Consider the following 11,363-nt stretch of genomic DNA (forward strand, 5'->3'; position numbering starts at 1 on the left):
TGGCAGCCCCGTAGCTACTTTACTTTATTCCCTTTGGCTTTGTTGGTTTGTTGTTGTTTGGTTTTTTGTCTCTTGGAAAAGAAGATACAAATTAGTCACAGAATGTTAGAGCCCAGAGGAATCTTAGAAATCATATTAATTAACTTTTTCTTTTACAGTAAGGAAATGGCCTTACATTTTCCCCTCTTTATTGCAGATCACAGCTTTCTGGGATTTGAATGGCAGAAACGGTGGTGTGCTCTCAGTAAAACAGTATTCTATTATTATGGAAGTGATAAAGGTAATGTTGGTGTTCAATTATATCAACTACTGTTGCATAAGAATTTTTTGGCCATCCCTTCCCCCTCTTTTGGGTACAGAGTAAACTGAAGACAAACAAATAATAACTGGAAACTATAACAATTATAATCTAATTTACGATTCATTATTTGACAAATGCTCCAAATACCAGAATGCCCTCAGAACTAAAACAATTGTGTTGTATTGAATTGGAAAAGAGAGTAAAATAACTTTAATCTATGTGGCCTTTCACCTTAGGAAATATTTATTATCCAGTCTACTGTTGTAGAATTTCTGGAAAAGTTAAGAACATAGGGTCGTGGGAGTTTCAATGGCAGAAAATAGATTATTTTTCTTAAGTATTTTAAAATAAAATTAGATAAAATTAAATATGAATGGCACCTTTCTGAGCTCCCTTTACAGATTTAAGGAATAACAGCAAACATGTATATAGAATTTACTATATACTGGGTACCATTCTAAGCACTTTGTCTAAGTACGTTAGCTGTGTTAACTTGTTTAGCTCGCAACAACTCTGTAAGCACTATTATTAGCACCATTAATTTTACTTTTAGGAAAACAGAACAGAGAGGTTAAGTGACTTGTTCAAGGTCACAGAGTTGGAAAATGGCAGATCTAGGAATTTTTTTTTCCTTTGTTTTTAGAAACAGGGTCTTGTCTTGGTGCCTAGGCTGGAGAGCAGTGGCTGTTCACAGGTGCAGTCATCACACCCTATCGCCTCAAACTCCTGGACTCAAGTGATCTTCCTGTCTCAGTCTCCCAGGAAGCTGGGATTACAGGTGCACACCGCGGCACCCAGCTCAAATTTAGGATTTTAACCTAGAGAATATGATTAGAGTCCATGTTCTTAACCACTATTGTCACTACATTAATTTAGAAATAATAGGATACATTTTGTAACTTCATTGTTAATTAATCAGTCTCTTAGTTGCAGTTAACATAATTTTAAGTTTGTTATTTGAACAAATAAAGCCACCAAATAATGCAATTTAAAGATTGTAAGCTTTCTGAGTTTCACTTTATTCTAGGGAAAACAGGCTAGGAGTTGAATATTATGAAGTAAAGCTTGTATGGAAATAGATAATGTTCATTTCCAGAAAGGACACTTTAAGAAGAAAAGGGCAAGAATATCACTGAATGTAAGCTTTCCTATGGAATTGTTATCAATGTTGTTTGGAAATTTATGTTTTATTTGACATTATTTATAGTTTTTAGAGTTTTTTTCCCCTGTTGTAAAAACATACAGGTAAGATTGTCGTATTTCAGATAAGTCTGAAATACTTACATAATGCTGGAAGTTGTTCTTACCTTTAGGCTAATGAGATTAACAAATTAATTAATTTAGTAGCTAGTTTGCATTCCATCACTAATTTACAGTATGTTCAAATGTAGTAATGGCATCAGTGAAGTGTAAACTGTAAACAGCTATAAACAAGCATCTTTCTTCTGCTAAGGGTCAGTAGTGAAGTAGGTCAGAAAATTTAGAGTCCAAGTTCAGTTACGATTATCATAGATCATAGAAATACAGTTTTGCATGATATTGTGAATTTAGATCAAGATATTACCTTCCACAGAATATCCTCTTTTTCACCAGATCAGGGGAGGGAGGTTTCAGATCCTTGTGACTTTGATTCAATTAGGCTTCTCATTTCTGATTTCTTTAAGAATCAATGAATACTAATGTCAGTGTTTCCTCCATTTCTAGTCCTGACTGACATATAACAATGGTTAGGTCAAAGATTAGCAAGAGTTTCCCCAAAACCCAAAGCGTGTTAATATTTACTTCCAACACTAATATAATATATTCAGTGAAAACATTTTAGTTAGAATTATTTGGATATTAGTTACATTCCCTTTTTTTTTTCTTTTTTAGAGATGAGGGGGCCTCACTCTATCACCCAAGCTGGACTGCAGTGATGCCATCATAGCTCACTGCAACCTTGAATTCCTGAGTTCATTTTTATTCTTATTTGATGAGACCTAATGGTAGTAACATTGTTTGTAATTTCCATTTCAACTACTTTGTGATCCATTTAGCCCTTTCTGTCATTTCTGTTACTGGAAAGGGGTCTTGATCCAGTCCCCAAGAAAGGATTCTTGGATCTCAACCAAGAAAGAATTTGAGGCCAATCCATAGAGGGAAGTGAAAGCAAGTTTATTAAGAAAGTAAAGAAACAAAAGAATCGCTACTCCATAGGCAAAGCAGAGCATAGGCTGCTCAGCTGCTTACACTTATTGTTACTTCTTGATTATATGCTAAACAGGGAGTGGATTATTCATGAGTTTTCCTGAAAAGGGGTAGGCAGTTCTCAGAATTGAGGGTTTCTCCCCTTTTTAAACCATATAGGGTAACTTCCTGATGTTGCCGTGGCATTTGTAAACTATCATGGCATGGGTGGGAGTGTCTTTAACATGCTGATGCATTATAATTAGTATATAATGAACAGTGAGGAAAACCAAAGGTCACTTTTCATCGCCATCTTGGTTTTGGTGGGTTTTGGCCAGTTACTTTACTGCATCCTTTTATCAGCAAGGTCTTTGTGATCTGTACTTTGTGCCAACCTCCTATCTCATCCTGTGACTAAGAATGCCTAACCTCCTGGGAATGCAGCCCCCATAGGTCAAAGCCTTATTTTACCCACCTCCTATTCAAGATGGAGTTGCTCTGGTTTAAATGCCTGACATGTTCACTTTAAAGAAATTACCATTTTAGCATTCCTTTTTCATGTTGATGTTTGAAGATGTGGCTTATATTTCCTTAAATTTTTCCCTTTTACTTTGCAGCCTCCTGTTTCCAGTGAAATTTTAGATTTTTTTCTAGTAGTTCTTTTTTCTGTTGGCGGTTTCCTTTGAAATTCTTAGCCAGTTCCTCTCCTTTAAGGGACTCCAAAAACAGATCTATCTTTCGACAGTTTTTAATTGCTTGTTTGACATGATCCCGATTTCCTTCCTTTATATCAAATACTTTTTTTCTTTTGTGAAATTAGATATGATTTTTTATAGCTTTATTTACTGTATGTGTGAACCGTTTACCTAATAGGAAGAGCTCCTATCTAGATATATGAGAACTATAATCCTCCAACTAAGTAGGATTTAGATAAATGGATTATAAAGACATGAAGGAGTTGACACCACTTACTAGGTTAAAGTGTGCTTTGTTACTGTTTGACAGATACATAGTTCACATTTTCTACCATATTGTGTGTGCCAAAAAACACATTGACTTATGAAGATAGTAGTGGCTTAGAAAGAGTAGTTCCAACCTGTTGGGTAAATAATGCACTTACCATTGTACCAATAAATATTGTCTGTATTTATTATTTATAGCCATTTGGGACCCTTAAGCAACAAATACATATAGTACATATTTCAACACCTGAGGAAATCTTACTCATCCTTTCATCTCCTTCCTTTTCCTTTGATTGTCATGAGTCTCATTCATCAAAATTCTTAGGTCCTAGATGTTCAGATGTCCTTCAAGTCATTCACTCGTTCATTCACTTACTCATTCTTTCTCTAAATTTGATAAATATTTTTTCAGACACTTGTTAGCTAGTAGGCACTGAGGATCCAAAGATCCTTAGAGGTGCTCACAGTTTGGGTTTTGTGGATATCAGTGAGAGAGGGAAGGATGTTGTTTGGTTAGAAGAGGGAGCTGGGCAGGTAAACTGACCGTTTCAATGCAGTACAGTAAGTAATTTAAATAAGCTATCTTTGGATCACAAATGAGGGAAAGCTAACTGCCTAGGGAAGTTAGGGAAGATGTCCTGGTGGAGAGAACACTTCATTGGGCCTGAAAGAATGAGTAGGAGTTTGTTGGTTGAATACTATGGTGTGAATGTATGTGTACCTCCAAAATTCACATGTTGGAAATTAACTCCCAAGGAGATTGTATTAAGAGCTGGGGATTTTAGGAGGTGATTAAGGCATGAGGGCTTTACCCTCAAGAATGGGATATGTCTTTTTATTTAAAAAAAGTCTGGAGAGAGCTGTGGAACCCTTCTTTTGCCTTTCCACCATGTGATGGTACAGCATTCAACTCTTCTGGGGGATGCAGCAATCAGGTGGCATCCTGAAGCAGAGAGCAGCCCTCACTAGGCACTGACCCTGCTGGTACCTTGATCTTGGACTTCCCAGCTCCCATAACTGAGAAATTAATTTCTGTTGTTTATAAATTTCCCAATTTTGGGTGTTATAGCAGCATAAACAGACTAAGACAGGGAAGAAGGGTAAAATGGGCTTGCCAGGTCAGGGAATAGCAGAGATTCTGAGTTGTGAAAGACTGTGGATGGGATCAAAGATGGAATGAAGGCTGGAGCTTGGAGTGAGTGAGGGGAGGGAGCACGTAAGGCTAAAGAAGTGGATTAGACCAGGTTGATAAGAACCTTCTGAGAATAAGGGCCTTGCTAAAGATTTTGTTTTGAATATGACCTTTAAGCAGAGCATTGTATGACCAGATTTGGTTTTTAGTAAGTAATTGTAATAGGATTATGGAGAATGGTTTGGGATGGATAGAGTCTGGGTCAACAGGACCATTTCGCAGGACTTTGAAGTAGTCTAAACAAGAGAGGTCAACACAGGGCTGTTAAGAGGCAGAACGAGGATTTAATGCAGATCTCTCTGCCTCCAAAGCTATGCTTTTTCTACAACTTGATGATTATTACCAACCCCTCCAAGGTGCACGTAAGTGATGGCCCATTTAGGAACCTGTTCTAAACTATTGTGGGTTTTTTCCCCTTTTTCTGTTTATCTTCTGTATGATCTTGAATCAACATTATGATATGAACCTAGTCTCTCCCCATTTTTAAGGAGGGGATTGTCAGTTCTTAGTACCTCCTTTCAGGACTTTTACTGAAACCTGATTAAAGAATACATTAGCACCATCTAGTAAATGGGAGCTACAAGTCACCCTGATCTACAAAGTCATTCCAAGGTTATTTGTTACATTATGTGGTTTTAATTTTTTCATTGTAATATCTTTTCAATATATAATAAAAGTCAGTAGAAAATTGGGCTTCATATGGAGAATTTAACAAAACTTTCAGAACTTGGCAGAGAAATAAAAGTTTTCATTGAAATTTACCTCCCTGCTCTCCACTTCTCCACAACTTCACCAACGATAGGAAAAAAAGAGGACATATATGTTCTCTTTGAAGTTTTAAAATTATAAAATATATTTTGATGTTGAAAAAGCATCATATTTCTCTTTTAATATTGTTGTGAATATGTTAAAGTGACAGTACTTATATTTATATAATTAGAAGTTCTGTTGTTTTATAATAGCAACTTAATAGAAAGCTGTAAAAGCTTACCTTTTTTCTTGTGATTCACTTGACAGAAACAAATTCTGTCATTTTATAATTATAATTATGTAATTTTATAATTATATCAAGATGATATATGTAAAATGTGTAAGTGAATTCTGATATTTTAAAAATTTAAATTCTATCTCCATCTGGTAGGTGAAGAAGGATATCTTTATTCCTTAAGAAATAGGAACCATTAATTCTACCTTTATCAGAAATTATTGCAATTTTATAGACTTTTGGATCTTTGATATGAAAGTATTAGCTTTAAAACTTATCACAGTAAACTTTTTTTTTTTTGAGATGGGGTCTTGCTCTGTTGCCCAAGCTGGAGTGCAGTGGCATGATCTCGGCGCACTGCAACCTCCGCCTCCTGTGTTCAAGTGATTCTTCTGCCTCAGCCTCCTGAGTAGCTGGGATTACAAACACTAAATTAAAGCTATACCTTTACTTTCTGCCTTTATGGCTAAGAGACCCTCTAACAGTATACAGCAGTTAAAATGTACATCTGATGTTTAGTAGGATTTCATCAACATGCTGAAATAGTCAGGTACCAACTAAGTTTTACTAAGGATCTGATGACCATGAATGTTGTTGGTTTAATATCTAGTCTAACTTCTACACAAAACCCCAGAGATAAATTTCAAGTGGCTGATTTAGCATCGGCATCTGCAAGCTGTATAAACCAAAGGAAAATGTTCATATATCTTTAACTGAGGAGCTGGAACATCTTGCTAATCAGTTTGATAAAATTTAGTGCCAAGGTCAAGTATTGATGGGCATATTTTTCTTTTCCCTACTGAGTATTAATACTTGTGGAAATAACATAAGTTATACACTGAGGGGAAAAGGCCTTCTTAAATATAACTAGTAGATATTGCTGAACACATTTCATATTTTTTATTGCTAGCCATTTGTACCAAGTTAGTGTTCTTGGTATGCCCATCGGAAACCAATTTTTTTAATGCAGAAAGGGAAATTATTAGGAAAATCTCAACTCTCAGAACTGCTGAGAATGCTACACACAGGCTCAGCAAGCAAGCAAGAACTAAGGTAGGTAAGGGGGCTGGATCTTGAGCATAATCCATGAAAAATCTTACTGGGACACACTACTGGCCTTGGGCCTTGCCAAGCCAGGACATGTGCTGCTGCCACTGTGCACTACCATCAATCAATGAATGCCATTGCCACCAGAATGGATTCTGAACCCTGTCTTGATCCTTTTGTTACTTACTTGAGATTTAGGTTCCAGTCTGGAGCATCCACTTTGATTAAGTTGGAACAGGGAAAATCCACCTCCCTCCAGTTTCTGTGGTGGAAAACTAAGCCCTATCCCTGGCAGTCTTGGAATTAAAATAGGAAAGATGCATGGATGCTGGGGAGCCCCAAATAATAAATGTCCATAACTTGTAGGGATGCTAAAAGATTTGGAATTATTCAGTTGCAATATTTATGCTATATTTAAAATGGTATGAGAGTGGTTGGTGTTTTAAGCATGTTTTTCTGAGAGCCAATGAAGAAGAGAAAAAGCAAGTATATTTGCCAGAAAAATAGAAGGTCTGTTTAGATTTTGGTAGGTGGCAGTAGAGTGTAGGGGGTAACGTCGGGGCAGTTGGTGAAGGAAAGGGCAAAATTAAAAATGGTGCACAGTTTTCTGGTTTGGAAGCTTGAATTAATGGAGGTGGCATTTATTGAGATGGGGACTACAACAAGAAATATTACAGTTGTTGCCAAAACAAGTGTTGGGAGTGGGGATAAGATGATCTCCATTGTGGACACTTTCTATTCAGTGAACCTATAGGACATTTGAGAGATGAAACATATATAGTGAGCAGACGAAGATTTGGATATACAGTTTTCAAAATGAACTAAAAGTAAAGAATCATGAGTCACAAGTATATTGATAGGAATTTAATTCTTGGAATTAGATGAGATTGCCCAGGGAGAGTGTAATGTAAGAAGAGAGCAAGACTTAGAACAACCCATCATAGCTTTTTAAGAGATGGGCAGAGGTAGAGAAACCCATAAAGAAAACTGAGAAAGTTTGACCTACATTGTAGGACGAAATGCAAAATAACATTTATTTTCTCTACTGTGACTTTGTAAATTTCACGTTGTATTGAGGACAGTGGTTGTAGTGTGTATCAAAATCACCTGGGTTGCTTGCTAAAAATTTGGTTTCCTAGACTCACCCACAGAGATTCCTATATAGCAAGTGCAGAATAGTAGCCAATTCTGTGTTAACAGGCATCCAAGATGATTCTAACATAGGTGATTCTTAAAATATACTTTGAGAAACACCTTTTTGGAAAACAGTGTGAAATGGCTGAAAAAACAAGGCTTTAGAATCAGACTTTCTTAGGGTCCTGGCTTTTATTCTTTACTCTTTGTGTGACTGTGAGCAAATTTGTTAAAGTTTGTTTTCCCATCAGTGCTGGGAATATAATATGTCTCTTCTATTGTATAGAATTATTACCAGGTATATATGAGATATGTTCTATTAAGTTCTTGATGTATAGAAGCTCAGTAAATGTGAGTTGTCTTTTTGACAGCTTATAAAAACCCCAGAACACAGCTGTAAACCTAAAAGCCAGTGAAAAAGTAGAAGGAAATTGCTCTTACTAGCCTTATGCATTTTGTTTTGTAGGAGATCAGAGACAACTGCTTTTTACCTTGAACCTACTGAATTAGGATTAGTGTAAAATTGAATTACTGTTACAATAGATTTCATTGTCTAGTTTTTCCTGGCAGCCTTCAGTTCTGTAGACATTACATTCAAAGCATGATAGAGGTTAGGTTAAAGTGTGAAACAGAAGCTGAGACAAATGTAATAGAGGAACAAACACCTCAAAAATTCTGAGGGTATCAATGTGTTACAAAAACTAACATTCAAAATGATACTATGTTAAGAAAACAATGTTATGTTTAAAAGACTTGTTTGTAAATTTAGGGAAGGATATATTTTCGAAAGCTTTGCATCACAATGATTAACATTTTTAAAAGTTTTGGCACTTAAAGGAATAAGCTTTTGCTATTTGTGAAGTTCACCTAGATAAAATATTAGTCTTTCACAGTGCTGGGTAAATGGACTTTTTAGCTTTATTTCCTATTTGATTGGCATTTTACTATTTTTGATAATTTTGTTAACAGGTACCCTTGAAACTATCCCAAAAAGCATTGTGGAACTAATCTATATGTAAATTCTTATGACTTACCATATAATGATGAAGTTTCTCTCACCAGAAAATGTGAAAGGAGAAGAACAGTGTTGTCTTATAGCCATGTCTGCCCATTTCATGTCTTGAACTTCCTGTCCTGTATTGGCTAATTGGAGATATGGCTACTTCATGGTTATGGTTCTGCAAAAGCTATTAGAAAGAGTTGTGAGTTTCCTCTGTTCTCTTCAACCTTTCTGGGCCCATACCCCTACCTGACTTGGATGTTTATATAAGTGTTTATCCTCAAATACAATCAATCAGTTGGATAGGTCTAGATATTAGTTTCTTTTTATTATTTTTGCTTGGTTAAACAACAGCATCCTTTTGTTCTGCAAAGTTAGGTCTTTCTTTGATTGAATGAAGTTTTCTTTTGTTATATTATGTCTTTGGTTATTGGCATTTATTTATTACTCTTCTTCCAGAAAACCCATTTTTCTTATGTTGTATTTTTTTCAGCCCTCCATATTTATCTTACTCCCTTTTGCCCCTTCCCCCTCCCCTTAGTCTTATTTTCTATCTGCTGAGTGAGCTTTTCAAGGTATATCTGATCTGGTTTTCCACAATGTTAGTTCTACTTTTTATTACTTCTAATACATCATTTGTTTTGCTGCTGCATTTTCCACTTCCTTGTACAGCCTATTTGTTCCTAATTTTGCCAGTTTCATTTTAATTCCTACTTGTCTCAGCCTTTTCTCTTTTTATTTTATATTACATTGTTTCATCTTTCATCTGTTTCAGAATCTGTGTGTTTACTTTTATAAAATATGCAAAGCAGTTGGCTAAAGTTTACTTCCATTTTGCCTACTTTGCTTGTGCTTTCTACTTCTCAAGTGCTATGTTATGTTTCTGTTTTACATAATATTTTTATGGCATCTGTATTTGCTGTTCCTCTTTTACTTATCCTTGAACAAGTACATGTCTATAAAATCTGAGATGCTTACCTATAAATTGGCTTTGTGGCTTCTCTCTGGTTCATCTCAGTAGAGGCTGATACTGTCCTCCTCTTGGACTGTAACAGAAGTTCTGATACATAGCCCCGTAGCATATTTCTAGGGAGTTTGGCTAAAATAAATCTGCTAGTCTAAGTTGGGGTTGCCTAATTTTGCTGCCTGATGTCTTATTTCTAGATTATTAGATAATCCGGCCCAGAAAGATCTGTTCCCCTCAGCTCTTCCAAACTAAATCTTTGTAGTGCTGATTTTACATCTCCACGTGTAGACTCCCACTCCTCATGCATTTCCACCTCCATTCAAGTTACATTGATGAGAATTTTAGACCGAAATTGGAGGTAGAAGGCATAGGTTTTAGGCCAGATGGACCTAGTGAGTGGAGCAATCGAACCCTTGTGCAGCAAGGGAACAGCTTTCCTCTAAATCTGGTCCCTGAAAATTCTCTTTCTTCTGGAGAGTTTAAGGAAATCTCTCAAAATTGTCCAGTATGGCTTTGATATTTTGCCTGACATTACTTCCACTTTTCGTCGTGAACATTAAGTTCCTTTTGCAATTTAGTAGATCATTGGGAAAGTGGTGCAAAAGGTCTGATAAGGTGTTCTAGCTTTTATCTCAGCAAACCTATAATGCTGCCTGGCTTGTTTCAAGTGCTCGGTATCAATTTGTCAAATGAGTGAGTGAATGATTTAGTCTTTTTTTGAGAATTTTACAAGAAACCAACCATGCTTAACCATTTATCATTTTAATACTTTTTCCCCAATAGTTTCCTAGTTAGGTGTCTTACAAAATATATCCTGGGAGTACCATAAAATATTCTGTGAAAAAACAATTCCACAGACAAATAATTTTTGGAAATGCTACATACTGAATTTTTCTTTTAGAAGTTTAATTAGTATGTAAATGTACTATGGGCCCCAAGAAGGCCTGAACTAACAAAACCGCTTAACTCTGTTTAATTCAGTAAAACGTTTCCCAAATTGATTTGATCACAGAAACCTAGTAATATCTTTGGGAAATGCTGCTCTAATCTTTAAAGTACTGTGTAGTTTTTGTGAAAAACATAGTTTATTGTAGATTTTTTTCATGAAATAAACTTTGATTGTTTCTTTAGATGTTCAGAGAGATGTAAATTATGACTAAATGTGATTAGAGTTTCCCAGGAACTGAGATTTTTTTTCTCATTTGATATTTTGAACAAGATATAATCTCTATGACCTTTTAAAAATGTCTGTTAGTTACTTTAGGTATTTAGCTTGTGTATTTAAGAAAAGGTGCTGTATCTTTTATTGGTACACTGAACTGAAAAAGCACACCCCACAACATGAAAGCATTTCTGTGAGCTCAGTAAAAGAGTTTGTCCCTACTCATGTTTTTAATATTGTTTGTTAATCTAGGAAATAAACCTATAGCTGTGCAGTTTTTCTATCAAAATGGTATAACTGGATGAAGTAGGAAGGTTGACTGATTTTATTTTCAGTTTCAGAATGTTAAGTCTTTTGTTATATTCCCACTTTATTTGTCTTTAAAATAATATCTGACCAAAGCTCTAATCATCTTTTGCCTCTTTATCATGTGAGATTCAAATGTGC

At 35.6% G+C, this 11,363-nt stretch overlaps 1 protein-coding gene across 3 annotated transcripts in view; it reads left to right on the plus strand.

The window, feature by feature from the left end:
* The window catches only part of SKAP2 (src kinase associated phosphoprotein 2), a 199,452-nt gene that overhangs the window by 129,256 nt on the left and 58,833 nt on the right, over positions 1 to 11,363 (plus strand). For all 3 annotated transcript variants that reach the window (NM_001257598.1, XM_015133800.3, XM_028844864.2), the window contains 1 exon segment: positions 197 to 280. In NM_001257598.1, the coding sequence (NP_001244527.1) occupies positions 197 to 280 (84 nt within the window).

Source organism: Macaca mulatta, chromosome 3, assembly GCF_049350105.2.
Source record: "Macaca mulatta isolate MMU2019108-1 chromosome 3, T2T-MMU8v2.0, whole genome shotgun sequence".
NCBI lineage: Eukaryota > Metazoa > Chordata > Mammalia > Primates > Cercopithecidae > Macaca > Macaca mulatta.